Source organism: Rhinolophus sinicus, chromosome 12 (assembly GCF_057876585.1).
Source record: "Rhinolophus sinicus isolate RSI-liver-muscle chromosome 12, RSI-T2T, whole genome shotgun sequence".
Lineage (NCBI taxonomy): Eukaryota > Metazoa > Chordata > Mammalia > Chiroptera > Rhinolophidae > Rhinolophus > Rhinolophus sinicus.
The window spans coordinates 43,071,370-43,091,550 of record NC_142512.1 but is presented as its reverse complement, the minus strand read 5'-3'; the positions used below and the strand labels follow the sequence as shown (position 1 = coordinate 43,091,550).

Sequence of the window (20,181 nt, the reverse complement as noted above, 5' to 3'; positions counted from 1 at the left end):
ATTACTTTAAGAAATATATGCTTTTACTAGGATGTGCATTTAATAAACATTTGTTCCACACCGTAAAAACGTAACTATGAATAAGACATTGTACCTGCCCTCCAAAGGCTCGTAATCAAGGACAACCTGTTCTGTTGTGGAGTTTGTGCATGAGGCCAAGTAGCAGGTTGAGGTTATTTAACACCCAGCCCATGCCCTGCTCACCAAGCCGCCCGCTCTGGTCTCGGGCTGAAACTGCTCTGAGCAGGATTGTCAGACTTAATAGGTAAGAATACAGCATGCCAAGTTAAATTCGAATTTCAGAAAGATATCAAATAATTATCTTTAGTGTAAGCATAGCCCATGCAGTGTTTGAGCTATACTTATAATCAAGGCTGCCTCTGGCAATTTTAAAAGAAAGAATATTTTGTGGGCCCCTCAAAGTTTTATGGGCCCTTGCCACTGTGCCCATTATGCCTAGTGGATAGGTCAGCAATCCCTGTGAATAAAGTCATTTGAACCTCACTTGATTTGGGGGTTTTTTAGTCCTAGAAGTTAGAGGATTTTTGCTTATTTCTTGGTTCTTGGCTGTGTTCTGGATAGTTGAAATTGTTCAGCAAATTTGCCTCCAGATTAGTGAGGTATTGTGACTGGGCACATTAAATCCATGTTCTGAAATGTTGGGGCCTAAAGAAATAAACTGGGTTGTGAAGGGTTAAATAAGGGCAGAGTGTGGAGAGAAATCAGGCTTTGAAAAATCTTGAACATAAGAGATAATTGCATACTGGTAGAAAACTCTGGAAAGCATTTTAATAAAGAGGAATATTAGGGATAAAAATCACAGAGGTAGAAAGAACAAGACTGAACAAATAAAGAAACAAAAACTCATAGACACAGACAAGTTTAGTGGTTACCAGAGGGTAAAGGGGGCGGGGGGTGGTAAGAGAGGGCAAAGGGGGTCAAATAATATGGTGATGGAAGGAGAACTGACTCTGGGTAGTGAACACATAATGCAATATATAGATGATGTATTATAGAATTGTACACTTGAAACCTGTGTAGTTTTGTTGATCATTGTCACCCCAATAAATTTTATTTTTAAAAAAGTCACAGAGGTAGAAATTAAATGAGAAGAAGAAAATTGACCTAATAGGTGCAGGAGTCGTTGTAGGGCATATCAAGCTAAAAGCTGAGAGAAGGCGGGAAAATTTGCTGTGGATGCAAGGTTGAGGAGTTTGGTGTAATCAGTGGTTATCTTAAGTGTCTAATGAGAAAACATGCTACAAAACTGTCCCTTTGGCACTGAGAATACTGTAGCGTGCTCAGTGCAATTTTATTTTCTTAATTAACCCTTTCTCCTAAGGGCTCAGAGGTCATAATTTCTAGGTGATATATCTACCTAACTCATAATTAAGGCTTAGCCGTTGCTGATAGGACTTAAAAATTACACAAATAGGAACAATGGACAACAAAATGTAGTGGAAATACCAGTGCGGCCTGTACTGTTTCAGCTCCCTCCTGGAAGTAAAAGCTTAGAACAGGTCTCTTCACATCTCACCCTGGGTTTCTCATCTACAAAATAACCAGGAGAGGGAGAAGGAGAGGACTAGGTCCTCTTTAAGAGATACTCCGAGTATAAAATCTGATGACTCAGTATCTTTTTCACAAATTGGTACTAAAATATCCTTTAATATCACAAAGTGGGCTGCTCACCTATAGTAATTATTTACAGTTATTTGGGGTGAAGTTTCTCATTTCATTGCAAATCTGCATCACGACTTCCCCTTCTGATTGTCCTCCGTCCTACTTGCCGTACCATGAGGATGGTTACAAAGACCGCAGCCTAAGAATTTGCTTCGGGGTAAAATCTAATGGAGAGTTTAAGTTTAGTTGTCTGCCTAGCTGTAGCATGATTTATTTGAAACATCCTTCCTTTGGTATTCAACTTAAACATTTAACTACCAAAAAAAGAAGAAGTTACAGACATCTGAGCATGAGAAATCAGAAATGCATGCAGGATATGCAAAGAGGCCCCATTCCTCCCCTTTCACTGCCCAGTCTCCTGGTTGTTTTCAGTTGTACTCAGTTTTTCCCTCGGTCTGGGGAAACCGAGAGTTGTAAGAGGTGCTTAATACCACTTGTTATCTTACTAGCTTAAATAAATAGTTTCTATGAATCTTACCTTCTCCTCTGTTAGAGAAGTCTGTATTATCCAATCAATAGCTTAACTATTGATTGATCAATTAATTAAAAGAGATGAAAGCCTTTGCATCTACTTATATTGTAAATGAAGCATACATGCCATCGATTCTAGATTATTTTCTTTAAAACTCGTTATCACAGCATTCAACATTTGGGGCTCAGAGACATATTTTCCTGTCGAACACGGTATAATACGCATTCTTCCAGGGCTAGAAAAGAGAATGTAACAAGGAAGGAGTGATCTGCTACTTTTGACACCTACACTGAGATCACCATTGATTCATTCAACACAAATGTATTAACTTCTCACTACGGACACATCACTAACACCAGACAGACAGAAGTCCTGTCGCCGTGAAGGAAGACCAGCAGGAAATACAATAAATAAGTAAAGACAGTGAATGAGTAAAGTATTTAGTATGTTAAAGGGTGATTCATACTGTTGGGGGAACATCGGGATAAAGGGAGGTGGGGAAGTGGGGAAGTGTAGTTACAAATGGGGCTGGGGAGGAGGGTGCATTGTGTAGGCCTGTGGAAAAGGTGACGTTTCAGCAACGCCTTGACTTAGAGGGGAAGAACCTTGTGGGATATGTAAGGGGAGAGCATTCTAGGCAGAGGGAACATAGGAGTGTTTTCTGTGTGCCAGGTATGCTGTACTAAGAACTGCCAGGACATGGATGAATAAAACATGGCTCCTATCCCCAGGGAGTTGACAGGCTAGAGACAAGATTCAGACTTGCAAATCAGTGCAGCAGTGAAGTTGTACAAGCACTATGGTAGGTAGAATTTTTATAAAGGTCTCTGTAGTGAACAATACAAACTAAGTGAAAAATATGAGCAATGATTCCCAGTTCAAGAATGAAGCTAGGATAAGTGATGGACGAAAGCGCCTCGTGAGGAAAGCTTTTTCCGCACCCTCTGCCCTGAACTGATTGTTCCCTCAGAAGTCACTGCCTCTTGGGGAGCAAGGGGGGCCCTCACTCCCACCTGCTGCCACGACTCCTTCTGAGGGGGTGTTTGATCTTTAGCTTCAGGCCCCGTGTGGGCCTCACAGTAACCCTAGTTAAGCTGAAGATTGGCGCTCTCATCTTCTCCTAAGCGTGAATCGTGGCCCTCTGGGAGAAGGCGTTCTCTGTGTCATTTGCTACTAGTGTCTCTGCTGGAGAGAAGGACTCAGGCGCCGCACTGCTCGCCCCCCCAACCTAATGTTTTGGATTCCTGACGTCCTAGGCAGAGGACGATTTTTCAGGTTCCTCTCAAGACCATTCGTTCAAGGCTCACTTCCTTTCATCCTTGCCTCCTCTGACGAGAAGGGCAAAGACACCACCACCACCCCCCCCCCCCCCGCCCAAGCATTCTTCACCTCTTGCTTTACTCTGACAGGTAGGATGTTTAATCCCATTTTTATGGTTGAGGAGGAGACAAGTCCTGAGAAGTGAAATCTAGCCAGAATCACACAGCTCTGAGGGATGGGGCCTGTACTTTTTCTACAGCGTCAAGCCACCTGTCTCACACGGGTCTTGCCTCTTCTTCCCTTGCTTTTTGCCAGCCCTGGCCTTGCGTTAAACAGGATGTCACATATGTGAGTTGTCCGTGAAAGGGCAGCCGCTTCCCGGCCTGCTCACTGTTAGAACTGCCTGTCACCCGGGCAGCAGCCTTCTCACCGGCCACTAGGTGGTCCTGCACACAGCTGCCGGGCTCAACGTTCTCTTCATCACGGTTCTTCCTCCTCAAGAACCTTCTTTAGTTCCCTGTTGCTTTTTATATTAAATCTCCTTCCTTAGTTTAGCATTCTGCGTCTTCCTTGTATTGGCTGCCTACTCCCCATCTCTCTCAAAAGACTGTTTTCAGCCCTTAGTGCTGACTCAACTGCCTCCACCACCCAATGGAGACCCGTCCCTCATCCTCCAGGGCCTCCTTTGTCACTGTCTCTACTGTACCAGGAATCATCTGAGATGACTCCGTGCCAATGAAACTGTCCCCTTGTGCCATGTCCCCTCAGCCATTACAAGTTCGTATTTACTGATGTTTTACTTGGTAGCGGTCCCTGAATATTATTTGCTCTTCCCAGCTAAATTGTAATCACTTTGGAGGCACAAACCACATCTCATAATTCCATAAATACCTGAACAGAAAAATATTCTTGTTAAGGATCTGATCAACTAATCTGTTGTATCTTTTAGTTACCAGGTTTATAAATTCTTAATATTCTGAAAATTTTCACTCTTGTTTACAAAACTCTCAAACGCTAACAATCAGAAAATAAAGTTTAAGGCTCCCAGCACACAGCAGTTTGGAGTTGCACTTTTAAACTCACTTCTTAATCCATTTCAGGGTTTCCAATTGTTCACAGTTAATTCTGCTTACCAAGGGTGTATTACACTTGCTTGCCATTGAATGATATGGAAAAAATGGCCTTTCTTTACTGCATAACTGACTTTACTTTTGTTCACAGGTTAAAATCAGCCCTTCTATTGCACTGCAGTATTATATTGGTGGCATTTTTATTTAAGAAAAAAAAAAAGCTTTCTTCCACATGAACTTTTGTTACAAATCAGTTTATTGGGGCCAATCAATGGGCAGGGCCTGTGAAAGGGTGTGGATTATCTGGTTAGTCCTTTGTGTGGCAAAAGGCTTAGATTCTGCTTAGTACTTTGCTCATTCTTCATCATGTAAAGAAGTGGTTTTTTTGAAGGATCAACACCTGACTGAGTCTTGCCTTTTTCATGGTAATGTTTTCACCTGAGTTACTTCTTATGGTTCTAAGAATTAGTTAACTAATACTTATTTAACCTTGGAACAATGTTTATGATAATCCGATTGGCCGATAGTCATTTTATTTAGGCCTTTTCTTTATTGTAGGACTAACAAGTCTCAGTAAAGAGTATGCTGGGAATAATTTTTTCCCCAAAAATAAGTTATCTCTGTACTTTTTTCTTTCCATCAAGAGGCATGTTTTGGGGCTGTAGACTTCAGACTAGTAGCCATGCATTAACAAGTTGGATTTACCCTTTTGGGTTAAGCTCTACTGTTTTTTTAAAAAGCTGGCCTTCCTGTTTCATGCTGCTGGCAGCCTTTCCTCCAAAACGTTCTGCAGTGCGATTTATTGTATTAACACATTCAGAGCTGCTTTTTCATGATAAAGCTTCTTCATGAGCATTACCACTAATTAATATACAAAATGACCCAGCACAATTTAATTATTTGGTAACGTTTTTCAGTGTTTTCTTAAAGATGACGCCTTACAAGTCAAGGCCTGAACTTGCCTGGGTCGTGACCTCTCTGCAGTGTTTGCAGTCTTGTTAAACAAGAAGAAAAGCAAAACATAAATTAGCGTCTCCATTATAAGTTGCTCTACATTTCCCAGTCTTTCAACACTCTGAAGAGCGTCGTCACTGTTAACGTTTGGAGCAAGGTTCGCTGGGAAAAGAGCAGTTCCAGCTTTCTGGAATGAGTAGGAAGCTTCCTCCTCAATGCCGTTCTTCTGGGGCCAACCTTGTCCTCCATGAGAGTGGAGCAAGATGAGGGAGTTTGAATTCCGGGCTATGGAACATTAAAAACCTCAGGGGGAAAAAGAAGTAGCAGTTACCTTTAAAGGTAATGAGGATGTTCCGCCCTGTGTGGCCTCTGGCATCTATTAGGCTTCAGGAATACGTTCCTAAGTTTACCACTAGAATTTAGTGTTGAGAAACACTGAAAAGTACCACTTTTCTGTTATAGTAGTTTATAAGTCTTTATGTATTCGTAATTACCCCAACACCCCAGTTTTTGTTATTTTTGTCTTTGGACTTACGTATTTCTTTTTTGGGGAGGGGAACAGGACTTTATTGGGGAACACTGTGTATTTCCAGGACTTTATTGGGGAACAGTGTGTTTTTCCCAGGACCCATCAGCTCCCAGTCAAGTTGTTGTCCTTTCAATCTTAGTTGTGGAGAGCGCAGCTCAGCTCCAGGTCCAGTTGCCCTTGTTCAATCTTAGTTGCAGGGGGCGCAGCCCACCATCCTTGCGGGAGTTGAACTGGCAAACTTGTGGTTGAGAGCACGCGCTCCAACCAACTGAGCCATCTGGCCGCCCAGGTGTTCAGTGGCAGCTGAGCGGCAGCTCATTGTCTTCATTCTAGTTGCGGACAGTGCAGCCCGCTGGCACATGTGGGAATCAAACCGACAACCCTGTTGCCCAGAGCTCACGCTGAACCAACTGAGCCATTCATCCTTTCCTGGACTTACATATTTCTGTTCCTTCTGGCTTGGAGTGTCCTCCCCCATCATCTTCCTAATCATCCTGCTCATTCCTTAACACTCCACTCAGGTATTACCTCCAGAGAAAAAGGGGATGTTCCTGTTACATGTTTCTTCCCTCTACCAGGCTGACGGACTTCCTGTGATAATACTTACACCTTTCCATATTGTATTGTAATGATCTCTTTTGTATCTGTCCTTATTTACAAGGTCTATTCTGTATTCATCTAGGAGCTTGGTAAAGGTCTGTTGATAATGTGTTTGACTTGTAGCTAGTTGATTTCTTGACTAACAATAACGATCACCCATTCATCTGATATGCCAATCACTAGTTATACCAGAAGACTTCAACTTTTTTCCTTTGACATGCCTTTGTTTATGTGGGTACATTATCCATTCTTGGCACAGTAGATGGACAAGAACAATGAGTAAGATTGAGACAGGTTAGCATGCATTATTGAGAGTAGTAGTATAATGTTTACAAAACCCAAATTGAAATTGTTTTGGCATCTGTTCTTCAATTGCTTAAAATCTTTTCCTACATTTATTTTAATTTCCACATGATTTATTTCCACATTTATTTTAACATCCTGAGTTTCTAAGATCTGTGAATAGGTTCAATGATTGTATTAAAAGCTTTTCTGTAGAATGAGTGTATATAAATCTAGTGACATAAGTTTAAAGTTTGTTCCTCTTCCATTTTCCAAATAAACATTTTTTAAAATACATTTTTCTGCATGAAGAAAGTCAGTATACAATTTTGGATTCTGGATCTGGTTTCCATTCGTGGCTCTGTCATTTATTACTTATTTATCTTTGAACAAATTACTTATATCTGTGAGATTCAGTAGCTTCATCAGTAAAATAGAGTTAATACTAGTACTTAATTCTCAGTTTTATAATGAACATTAAATGAGCAATTGCTCTAAAAAGGTGCCATACTGCAAATAGGAGTAAATGAAATTCTCCATATTGAATGGTGAGATGCTCAGACCCTTTCCCGACCTACTTCCAGTGTGCTGGAAACTAGGCTTCATAACCCTCAGGAAGAAGACTGGAAGATTCTTCTCGGGGAAAAAAATTAACACATCCTGACCTTTGAGGGGCCCCCAATAATCAGCCAAGCCTTATCTGATCATCCTATAGTAAAACCCTCAGTCTCGGAGCTTCAAGCCATTAGTTTAACTCTTAAATATAAATAGTAATCCAACAGTCACCATACTCTTGATGAAAGCCTCCAGTGAACAAATAGAAAGAGAAAAAAAAGAAACTCAGAGGAAAAAGACAAAGCAGAGAACAGAAGAAAACATTCTTTAAATCTAAAGTATTCACAGAGATCTAAAATTATTGTTATTGATGAAATATAATAGGATGTAATAAAAAAAATTCAAGAAACCAGAAAGAGCTCTTAGAAATCAAAAATATATTATAAAAAGAGCTTAATAGCTTAATAAACATATTATAAAAAGAGCTTAAAGGTTGGAAGATAAAGTTGATGCTAACCTAAAAAGTATTAGAGAAAGAAATAAAAACCAGGAACAAAATAGAAAGAAAGAAAGAAAATTTGAAGATTAGTATTAGTAGACCAGTATCCAACTAATGGAGGTTCTGAGGGGGGAGGGGATGGAGGTGCACTGCAGTAGATAGAAAATGAATGGAAGGAAATCTCAAAGAAATTTTGTAGAACTGACTGGAGTTTCCAGTTTAGAAAGGACACACCTAGTGCCAACAAAATGAGTAAAGAAAGACTTATCTCAAGACACATAATTTTGAAATTACAGAACATAGGGATAAAGAAAAGATTTCTTTAAAACTGTATGTTTTGGGGCTGGCCCGGTGGCTCAGGCGGCTAGAGCTCCATGCTCCTAACTCCAAAGGCTGCCGGTTCAATTCCTCGAGTCCCGCAACTAAGATTGAACACAGCACCTTGAGCTGAGCTGCCGCTGAGCTCCCGGATGGCTCAATTGGTTGGAGTGTGTCCTCTCAACCACAAGGTTGCCGGTTCGACTCCTGCAAGGGATGGTGGGCTGTGCCCCCTGCAATTGGCAACTGGACCTAGAGCTGAGCTGCACCCTCCACAACTAAGACTGAAAGGACAACAACTTGAAGCTGAATGGCACCCTCCACAACTAAGATTGAAAGGACAACAACTTGAAGCTGAATGGCACCCTCCACAACTAAGATTGAAAGGACAACAACTTGACTTGGAAAAAAGTCCTGGAAGTACATACTGTTCCCCAATAAAGTCCTGTTCCTCTTCCCCAATAAAATCTTTAAAAAAAAAAAACCTATGTTTTTTAAAAAGTTAGAAACAGAGAAAATTAAATTGGCATCAAAAGATAGTGAAGCAATGCCTTGAAAATTCTCAGTGGAAAATTATTTCTAACATTGCTCTCTATACCTAGCTAAACTATCAAGTATAAATACAGTGTACAATATTAAGAGTTGGATATAAGCATTTCCAGACATTCAAGGAAATTTTTAGCTTTCTCAAGAAGCTTTTGAAGTATATACAGCACGGAAAAGAGAATAAATGAAGAAAAGGGAAGGCTAGGAAACGGGTTCTAACAAGGAAAGAGGAAAATTCTAGAACTGCAGCTGTGCAGAAGACCTAGAAAGCAGTCAGTTCAGATTGAGCTCTGAGAACAGAGGCCTTCAGGAGGAGAATGTCTTCAAGAAAACAAAACAAAACTTTAAAGTCCCCTGACATGTTTGAATGTATTGAAAGGATATTCATGGTTGTGATTGTTTGGGGATGAACTTGTGATAGGTACCTGGTAAACAGCAAAGGGGGGAAATGGCAATTATTAACTAATAAAAACAAAATATTGCCCAAGAAAGGAAATTAATAGTATACTACATGGCTTAGCCATAAATCACATTTATACAATCATAATAAATACTGAATACAGATTTAACCAAAGACTGTAAAATAACTATTGGCAGGCTGAGAAAAGGGACATATGAGGGGTAAGTGCAAAATTAATATTAAATAGCCATCTTCCATAATAGGAAATCGGTAAGCAATATTTAAAGCTGAAAACAAAAATCTTAAAATAATAGTGTTATCTTATTTAAAGATAAGGAAGTAAATACCAGGAGAAAAGCTAAGAGAGTTGAAAATGGTTGCCTCTGGAGAGAGGGAATCAGGAATGGTGACATAAGCCTGGTATAGCTTTTAAACATTTTTTGTGTATTTTGGGGTAAAAAATAAAAATGAAATTTAAAACTATTAAATGAAAGTTATGTAAAGCATTATGCCTTTCACAGTTAAATGTTAAATAAAATGTAAACTATTATTATTACCCTGTTCCTTAAAAAGCATAATAGACGCTTGCTAAGTAGGTGATACAGACTTTTCATTCATTCATTTCATTTTTTCCCCAATTCCCACCATCTATCATGTTGCTTGTGAAAAATATATACTGAAGTGTCTATTTGGATTGTGTATCTCCCTGATTTACCCAGCCATTATTTTATTGATGTGACTGAGAAGAAACAGCTGTTGCCTCTTTCTGAATCATGTTGATACTTTTCTTTGGAATTTCAAGAGGAAAATTCTGAATTTTTTTTTTCTCTACTGCCTAATCATTTGCATTTCTATGACTAAATAAATGGATATTGTTTGGGCTTACTCTAGTTCCCTAATCAGTTTTTTGTTTTTGTTTTTTAAGATTTTATTGGGGAAAGGGAATAGGACTTTATTGGGGAACAGTGTGTACTTCCAGGACTTTTTCCAAATCAAGTTGTTGTCCTTTCAATCTTAGTTGTGGAGGGTGCAGCTCAGCTCCAGGTCCAGTTGCTGTTGTTAGTTGCAGGGGGCGCAGCCCACCATCCCTTGTGGGAGTCGAACCCGCAAACCTTGTGGTTGAGAGCCCGCGCTCTAACCAACTGAGTCATCTGGGAGCTCAGTGGCAGCTTAGCTCAAGGTGCCGTGTTCAATCTTAGTTGCAGGGGCCAGAGCCCACCATCCCTTACGGGAGTCGAGGGGTCGAACCGGGAACCTTGTGGTTGTGAGCCCACTGGCCCATGTGGGAATCGAACCAGCAGCCTTCAGCGTTAGGAGCATGGAGCTCCAACCGCCTGAGCCACCAGCCCAGCCCCCCTAATCAGTTTTATCCTGTGTATTTTAACATGTTTTCTCCCTATGATCAGGGCCGCAAGCTTCTTATCATTGGGACCACTAGCCGCAAAGATGTCCTTCAGGAAATGGAAATGCTTAATGCTTTCAGCACCACCATCCACGTGCCCAACATTGCCACAGGAGAGCAGCTGTTGGAAGCTTTGGAGGTGAGAATGAGTCAATGGATTGCTCACTGTTTATAAGAAAGGAGTTGAGGCTGGAAAAAAATGCTAAGGGGTGCCAGACATCGCACCTGGTGTTTAGTTTCTCTGTTAACCTAGAATATGGGACCTGGACTATACCTTCAGTTGTTTTCAGGAATTAAAGGAAGAAGAAATGACTTAGAAATGAGAGTAAATTTCCCATTCTCAGTGTCAGCAGCACACAAACTGCCAGGGATGAATTATTCTGTGCCCAACATGACTAATGCGTATCGATGGACCAGAAACTTGGGATGGCGGGAAGGAGGCAAAGTAATCAATACATAGAAAAATCAGTCATTTGTAGCTTCCAGCCCATTTACTTGTATATATTTAATAAATTGGAGCAATGATTAAAACCTTAGAAACTTCAAAAAAGCTACAGAAGTAAAAGGAACTACTTTACTAACAAGTTCATAATATGGAAATGTTTCCTTCAGTATTTTTGAGGATGACAAAGTCTTTCATTTTTTAAAAAAAAAATAGGTCTTCATTAAACTTTTGATTACTATCAATGTGCACAAATGACTTGGTGAGATTTGTTAGAAACTATTATCTAGTGACTTATTCAGCAGTGATGAAGGCTTCTTAAAATCCTCAAGACCCATAAAATTGGAGCATACTCCCAACAAAATGGAAATTATTTATATGATAAATGTCTCCAAGTTACCTGTTTGAGCAGCTTTTATGCTGGAGTAGGGTAAGAGAATTCAATTTAGTCTGCTTTGACACATACAGATTGTTCCTGGAAAGGAATGTTAAAAATTTTAACTGATATTTATTATGGACTGAAGCTATTTCCCCACCACCATCATCTCTAAATTATAATGGAGGCCTATGGGAAAACAGGATTTAGGATACCAGTTTTCACTTCCATAATTACACTAATGGCTTTAGGAAGGTCAGATTGGATTTTAAAATATGAGAGAATCCTGTCAGCTTGAACCAGTCGGCTAGTCCTTATCACTGCGTTTTTAAGGATAAATGTGAGAATTAACTAATAATGCTGTTGATGCACTTACTATAAAAATACTTCTGTTATTTTTATTGTTTTGTAGCTTTTGGGCAACTTCAAGGACAAGGAACGTACCACAATTGCACAGCAAGTAAAAGGGAAGACGGTCTGGATAGGAATCAAGAAGTTACTAATGTTGATTGAAATGTCCCTACAGGTGAGATGCTTCCTCCTCCGTATGAGTCAGACTCAGAGGCTTCATGATGTACCATGAGGTCTTATATTTCCTTTTGCTAAGGTTTTAATTAATTGTTATGATTCTCATATTATTTCCGAACTCAAGTTGATATTAGTAGCCTGCGTCTGAGATCAAACAATAACATTGGTACTTTTCTTTCCCGCTTTTTAAAAAAAAATAGAAGAAAAGATTATAAAGTTACTTTAAATTTTAGTTTCCGGAGTCACTAGATCTTAGAACTAGAAAGGACTTCAAAGAGCAATTGCTCTGCATCTCCTCATTTTAGAGACGAACCCTGACTGTCCCCCATGGGGTGTCAGTGAGTCATCCAAGGTCACAGCCAATTGATGGAGTGGGTCTGACATCCATCTGAGGTCTGGAAGCTACTGCACACGTACCAAAAGGGGCTTGGGAGACCGTGGTAAGGGACAAGGTAATTGAGTTGTGCAGGTTAGACTTTGGCCCCATACATTTCCCCTGGCTGGGCTCCTAGAAATTTCATACAGACTGCTATAGGGTTGAAGCATCCAAGATCACATAGGAAACTGCCCCAGCCTATTGCCTTGGCAAAGACGAATGAAACTTCTTTGCGACTTTTTCACGTCTACTGGCAACTTACCTTTCCTCTTTTTGGAATTCCACCCCTCCATGTACCCATCCTGTGTCCGTCCTGTCCTTATCTGATATGCTATTTAGATAATAAATGTATCCTTACCAAGCTCTGGGAGTTCAGGGACCTTGGTTGTCTCTCACTATTAAATATACAACCCCTGGAACAGAGCCAGACACATAGTAGGGTGCTCAGTAAACTTGCATTGACTGAATCTATCCCAGGACCTGGGCTGCCTTCTAAGCATTGTGTGTTACTGTTCAGTCTGCCATTCGGTCACTATGAGCAGTGGGTGGCAGAGGGGAAGTTTCATTCACACCTGAAATAGGCTCTTGGACCAGTAACAAGTTATAAACATGAAGTGAATGCTTTGTAATCTTTGCTGGTAAGTTTATTTGAAAATAAAACTGGAGTTTTCAGAAACCTAAAGTTTAATCTCTTCTACTTTGAGCTGGACTACTTTTAAGCCGATTTATTTATTTTCCATTTGGAGCAGTAAATTAAAATTACAGACTAATCACTTTGCTTAGGGTATTTCTGGGTAAAGGTACATACACAGATGTACTGGCTCTTTCCGTGGAAGAAGATAAACCTGTCAGATAGTCAGCTCTACTCTTCATTTTTTTAGTTTCAGCACAAATATTTTTTCTCAATAATTGCATGGAAGAAACTATGTGGGTTTTTCTCCCCAATCCCTACCCCTTCCTCTTCCTTTCATGCCTGCAGGTCAGTGATCAAGTTAATGCCTCTTATGTATGTGGGGTAGAAAGTGAGAGTGGGGCACTCAGGCCTAATCTTCAGCGACTGACACTTCATAGGCCTCTGAGTTTGAACCCCTTCATGTCAAATGGATTTCGTGCAGCTGAGTGAATTCTCTTTAGATCTGCCTTAGAGAGACGGAGCCTAAGTGAAGAGGCATGTAGTTTAGCAGAATATAAGTCATGTTACCTCTGTTCACTATACACAATTCTGTTAAAACTTGCACACTGCTGAGGATCTGCTCTGACTGGATGTCACCTGAGGGAATAAAGTCATTTATCTAGATTACTTTTTTCCTCCCTTTCTCTTGACTTTTAATTCCATAGCTACAGGCAAGTCAGTAAGTCGTTGCTCACACATATTAAATATATTTAATGGGCAAAGACCTGCAAGTACTGACTACAACTGCGCTCCAGCCAGTTCCATTTTTTTTTTTTAAGAACTCGACAATTGATTCATATGTAATTCTATTCCCAAAGAGGAAAACTGTTTCTTTTGTTAGCTATTCACACTTTTTCTTAGTCCTTTGTAGTCTGACCTCTTAACTTTGATACATTTGAAACTTCTGTTGGATGTTTTTCTGGGCTAGAAGAGAAGAAAACTTAAAAAAAAGAAGAAGAAGAAGAAAAAAAAGAAAAAACTGGTTAGAAGGGGAACCCAGTTTCACATTCACCCACAGCTGCACAGAGCGTTTGAAAGCTGTTCCTGGAGGGCAGGGAGTTCCCTCTTGGGAAACAGACTCCTGCCCTGGAACATTTTTTAAAAGTTAGGTGTGTTTCTTACAATAAAAATTCACCTTAAGGAATTAAAGATATTTTTAATGATCACTTTTTAGATAACTTCACATCCCTGGTGGACCAATGAGACTATAGTTAAACAAATTGGTATAAATATGAATATAAAATGAATAATTAATAATAATTATTATTATTACTGAACCCAAAACCTGAATCAAAGCTCCTCCATCTTTCCTTAGACTCATGACACTGTTCTCAGTCATAGGAGACCCGAATTACCCAGAGATCCTGTCAGTGGCGTCAGCCCCACTCTTCGTTTTTTTCAGTTTCGGCACAATGTTTTTCACTAATTGCAGAGAAGAAACTATGCAAGGAAGACCAAGGTTAAGAAAAGCTAAATTGTCGATCATAGAGAATTAATAAGCTATTTTTTGGTTTAATCAACATCAATTATCGGTTCCTTCAAATTTGGTCTCACATTTATGCCTTAGTTGAGTCCTATGAATTGGATGCCATTTGAACACCCATGAGTGGCCACCATCTGGTCCCACACTGGCCCTCTCTGGCGTGCTGCCTCCTCACATAGCGCTAGCTAAGGGGCCACGCAGCTGAGGTGCCTGTGAGTGACCAGCTGGGTTATTTGGAACCTCAAATATAGCGACTCTCTAGGCTAGGAAATCCCATTCACTTCTCTTGAATGATGCAATCTGCTCTTCTGTGTATCAGAATACTGGTCAAGGAACAGGTAACACAGTTCTGTGACTCAGCAGAGCACTGATGAAAGTATGAAACTAAGCATTTCCTTAGCATGAAGTAAGCACATAGTTATTAGAAGGCACCATTAACCCGTCGTCTTTATTTCTTCTGATGTATTTAGATGGATCCTGAATATCGTGTGAGAAAATTCTTGGCTCTCTTAAGAGAGGAAGGAGCGTAAGTACAAACCACACTGAAGACTGTCAAACAAACTCACCACTCGTTTAAATCCCAGGCCCTATTCTGAGTTGCTGTACAGTGCATATAAATTTAAATTCTCAACATTTCTTGGGCAACTTTGTTTCCATTTATTAGAATTCTTCACTGTGTTGCAGGTCTGAGAGACTAAGCAAGGAGAATGGTTGTACTGTTGGCTTGCTCTCCCTGTCCTGCTTCACAAAACTTCCTTGTCACAATGCAGGAAAAAACTCAATGGTACATATTTGTTGGAACCTGCTTTTAAATGCATGAAGCTGGGACCATTTTCTTTTGTGACATGCTCATCTAATAGCAAATGCATAGTGAAAGATTTAGAAAAGTCATTAAGAAGCTTTTAGTGATTTGTGATGAATGGCTTTTTGCAGACCCTCATCTATTTGTTGTGTGTTTTGGGTATTTCTCTTTCAGTAGCCCCCTTGACATTTAAAATGGACTGTTTGCAAAGACATAGTGACCAAGAGAAGCGACCAAGATAAAAGTGGCCTGGGATCTTCACTAGATTTACTCAAGATACTGGCTGAAGTGAAAGGTTCCCTACCTTCAACACGTGCTCACTCTGCATGATTCGTGCACTAAAACGCCCTTCCTTCTGCTTACTGAGATGCTGTTTTGTGGAAGGTACGCATTTGCTTTAGAATGCTGTGCTTCCCTTTCCGTGCAAGCTAAGCTGATTCCTTCTTCCTCAGTCCTAGGCGTGGGAGATGTACTGTACTTGTGAACACTACACGTTTTCAGCCCCCTACCACCACCACCGCCACCCCAAACCTCTCAATAAATGTAATGATGTTGCAAGATAACACTTGGCCAGTTCCAAGGAAGACTTTCTATAGGTAAACCGGAAACAGTGACTAGAGGTGTGGGCTCAGAGGGATTATCATACAGCTTCCCTGTGCTCATACTGAAGGTGACAGTGTTTGGTTAAAGCTTCTCCCAGAAAGCTGGTTGTTATCTTTGCCTAAGACATGGGGCTTTGGGTTTCTAAGATGCTGTTCTCAATCATTTTCAGAAATGTTTCCAAGTTGCAATCAGCAGATCTTTCTTAATAGAAAGTCAGATCATTAGTGTGTTGGCTGTGACATCCCCTTAATGTAACTGATTTGCTCTGTGGTAAGAGATATGCTAATCGTTACCACTCGTTAGATGTTGTTAAAAACTTGTGGAAAGTATGTATGGAGAAAGCGTACACCCTAAAAAGAAAGAAGTCATTAAAATAATTTACAAACCTCTCAGCACAAATTAGTGTCCAACTCTGAATGGGTCAGTTCCTTAGTATATTAAAAGTTTATTCGCATCACCGCTTTTCTTTTTTCCTTAGCTTAATTACTTAGACTGTATCCTTTATTTTAAATTAGCTGTACTATCTAGCATCTAAATAAAACACTATTCTCCAGAAAAAAATAAACCACTTTCTGGCCTCTCCCCTCAGTCCTTTAACTCCATTCCAATACATTTAACACATTCCCTTTACCCTCTGCACACTTCTTCCAAAGGGAAAGAACGGGTGGTTTGTATTCTAACTGAGTTAGATGGGATTTAAATAGGTCATCCTGTTTGGTGATGAGCGTTAGGGAGCATGCCGGTCTCCCCCCATTGCTGCTGGAAATGTGAGCACAAGGAGTCGGAAGCCATCGCGTGTGCTGAGCACGGCCCACAGGCTCATTGGCGCAGTGGCACTTGGGTGTAGCTCTGTCATCTGTCACATGGTAGAAGGCAGATTATCTCCAGATCTCGCCCTCTGTATATTTTTGGTAGACTTGTACATCAGGTCTACTTTGTTTCAGGTTTTTATCCCTCGCTTATTCTGTGGCTTTTCTAAAAGTGGATTGTACTGTGCAATTCTGTGATTCCCAGCAGCCAGTATCCTGGACTCGCTTCCCTGTTCTAGATCTTGCCTCTTCTCTTCCTGTGAAGGCGGCTCACACTGTATTAACTTATGTCTCTTATTAATGTCTTTGTGTTTTGTCCAAAACTATATTGAAAAATATAAATATTATATTGTTTAATGCAAATGAAGGAATGCAATAAAGAGTATATATACTTGAAAACACTCTGTAGATCAATATTTTATATAAAACAACGTATATAACTCGTATGAATGTATGAAGAAGGGGGGGCTCAGAAGAGCCCCTCTTGGATGTTTTGTTGTAACTAGCATAAGGAGATGGATGATTTTTATTTAAAAATCTCTGATTTTAATTATTTTGAAAGTATAGTTACTTAAAAAGAAAAACTGATCAAAGGCAGCACGTTTTTTTCAAGTTAATGAGTGCACAATAAGAATCTTTATACTGATTTTACCTCTTTCACCTTATTAAAAAAACTGACACGTACCAGAGCCATCAGTGGGTTTAAACCAGAAAGGAAAATTGTTTTTCAAGTAGAAACACTCCTTCCTGTGAAGTGTACAAACCAAGGGACTCAAACACCATCACAGCGATTTCTTCATTTCGGTATCCTGCGTCCTTTTTGCATATTTCGGAGCCATCACGTCTCTTAGCCCAAACCCCGATCCTTCCAGTTGGCTTGGGTTAGAACTAGAGTCCTTGCAGAAAGTCAGAAGGCTCTGTGGGAAGGGGCCCACTTTAGAGCTTCTCTACAGCAGGGGCTGCTCCCCAGGGGCTGCCCACACCCTCCTGTGAGAGGACCCTGAAGCCACCCTGCTCCCTGTGTGGCCTTGAAAAGGTGGAGTCTCGAAGCTGTCGGGCAGAGCGCATACAAGATTATAGCCTGGCCTGCTGAAAACGCAGAGGAAAAGCCTGCTAGCTGCAGCCGGACATTCCTTCATCTGTGGATGAACTGTTAACAGGCTATTTTTTTTTTTTGGTCAGAAGATATAATTAAAACCTCAAGAAAGGAGGTTATTTTATCCTTTCTAAATGAGTACATCTTCACTGAAACACTTTTTTTAATGTAACAGAAAAATTGTACAATGGTGGTTAAAACCTGAAAAACAGATTTTGCTTTAAGGCCGTCTTTTCGTATCCTAAAAATTACAGTGAACGGCCTCCCCTTGAAGTTTCAGGAGCAAGTAATGGGGTAGATTCAAGTGTGTATAATAATCAAATCCTGGTAAACAGACTTCTGGAAGCATTGAGTCAGCTATAGACAACCAACCCAGCCCAGACACAGAAGGTAAAAGCAAGATTTCATTTTCCTTGCCTGCCAACTTGATCCATAAGCCTCATCAAAGAAGTGACAGGGAAAGATGTGTGTGAGTTCAAAAAAGCATGTAAATTTCAGAAGTTATTGCAAAATGATCTAAAGTTTCTCATCAGCTGGCACGCAGTGCCGAGACTGGGGCCTGGAGCGGGGTCCACGGAGGGTGTGTGTGTGTGTGGACACTGTGGCACTAAGATGCAGGACACAGCACCTGTGATCGGCAAGATTCCCAAGTAGGGAAGACAGAATTTGCAAGGACTCACGTTTGAAAATCTCCCAGCATACAGTCTCCACACAACGGACTTTGTCTCACTATTTTGGGTTTTAAGATTAATGGTAAGATGATTTTTTGCCTCCTAGAAAGTTCTCTGTTAAGCTAGGAGAAAAGACAATGGTGTAGCAGCCATCATTTTGCTGAAATAGTGTGTGTGTGTGTGTGTGTGTGTGTGTGTGAGCCACACATACATGTGTCCATACACCCAAGGCTGGCATGGATATACCATCAGACCACTGGATATACCTAGAATTATTTCACCATCGCCTTTTCCCTGGCTTTTCTCTGCTTGTTCCTTACCCTCTTTCCTTTTGCCTTTATTTGTGTTGCATCCCCTCATCCTTAAACTCACCTGCACACTTTCCTTCTTTCTTCATGAAATAATACTGCTTTGAAAGATATCTTCTCATTGTATTGTCTCTTTTCTTTCTTTTGGATTTTTCAAACTTCCTTGTGTTTTTAAATGTTTATTAGTATTTATGCTTATGGAGGAACTAAATGTTCCAGCACAGCTATAAACTATTCACTTTAATCATTGAATATGATTAATCAGAGAGAGGATTACAAATGGCCTTGGTAAGTATTGGTAGGAACCATTTAAATATTTGGCAATCTTATAGGTTAAAAAAAAAATACCCAGAATGCTAAGGTAGATGAGTATTAGCTTTATGTAAAAGCGAAAACCAAAGATGAGCGCCACTATAGAATGAGGGGAGGTTGGTATACTTTCCATGTCCAATTCCTTGCACAGCTGAAAACAACAGTTTGTGTGGTTTAAGCTTCTCAGGGAGTAAATAAAGACACATCATGGGCAAAGTGCAGTTCTTGAACTTCTAGTAGCCATTCCTAATCTAAGATTGGAGGTCTGAATGGAGCGCAGGCAGCCCCTCTCTGCTGCACAAAGCAGACCGCTTTATTTTGCTGTCATTTTTTTTCCTACGAAATGAAATGAATACGATTTGTTCTTACTGAAGGTAAATCAGGAAAATGAAAGGAAAAGAAAACATTTTCACGGTGCCACATAAACATTTTATGGGTAGGTCTGAAAACATTTTATGTCTCATGTCATAAAACTGAGTTATAGCATCTCATTGTTGAGAAGGTGTTACTTGTGACCTTCAGTTGAGTCCTTTTGAAGCAGCAGTCCAAGGAAAGAGTGCCCTTCCCTAGAGCATGCCCACTGGTGGGTCCCTTCTGCCCAGACCAGCCTGAAACTTCAAGTGACACTTGTTGCAGACATCCCAGAGCTCAGGGCACACCATGTCTTCTTCCCGCCCAACTTACCCCTTCTGGAGCTTAGCTCTCGAGTGGAGCTAGCAAGGGAGGGCCATTTCCAGTCGTTTCATTTTCAGCAGAGCAAATCCTATTTTCCCAATAAATGGAGTTGAAACCATGGGTAAGGAAGGGTCAGCGTCATGGTCTGCTGGCCTTGAGCCACATCTTTGAGTGTCTGTGAGATTAATTTGTGCATTGGGAGTGCTGGAGTCTATGAAATGAATTACTACCCAAATTGCTGATTTCTAAAACTGGAAATTCTTTGTTAGAAGTTGATTTAGAACAAAGTAAGCCTGTAAGAAAGTCCTACAGTAGATCAGAACTACTGTCCATGACATCTCAGATGATCTGGCTTAGAAAACAAAGGAAATGACCTTAATTTGGGCCCCTAAGTTAAAGAGTGCAAGTTGAGGCCACCACATTCAGACCCTGATATTCTTGACCTGAGCGTGAATCT

The 20,181-nt window shown here is 40.4% G+C and overlaps 1 protein-coding gene across 2 annotated transcripts in view; it reads left to right on the top strand.

Moving 5' to 3' along the window:
- NSF (N-ethylmaleimide sensitive factor, vesicle fusing ATPase) overlaps nucleotides 1-17,061 on the top strand; it is a 126,797-nt gene extending 109,736 nt beyond the window's left edge. The window contains exons 18-21 of one of the 2 annotated variants that reach the window (XM_019732985.3): nucleotides 10,575-10,709; nucleotides 11,801-11,914; nucleotides 14,919-14,974; nucleotides 15,425-17,061. In XM_019732985.3, the coding sequence (XP_019588544.1) occupies nucleotides 10,575-10,709; nucleotides 11,801-11,914; nucleotides 14,919-14,974; nucleotides 15,425-15,443 (324 nt within the window). In that variant the 3' untranslated portion in view covers nucleotides 15,444-17,061. Of the gene's footprint in view, nucleotides 1-10,574; nucleotides 10,710-11,800; nucleotides 11,915-14,918; nucleotides 14,975-15,132; nucleotides 15,333-15,424 lie in introns of those variants that run through there. The other variant, XM_074320757.2, reaches the window with a different exon arrangement.
- The last annotated feature ends 3,120 nt before the right edge of the window (nucleotides 17,062-20,181 follow it).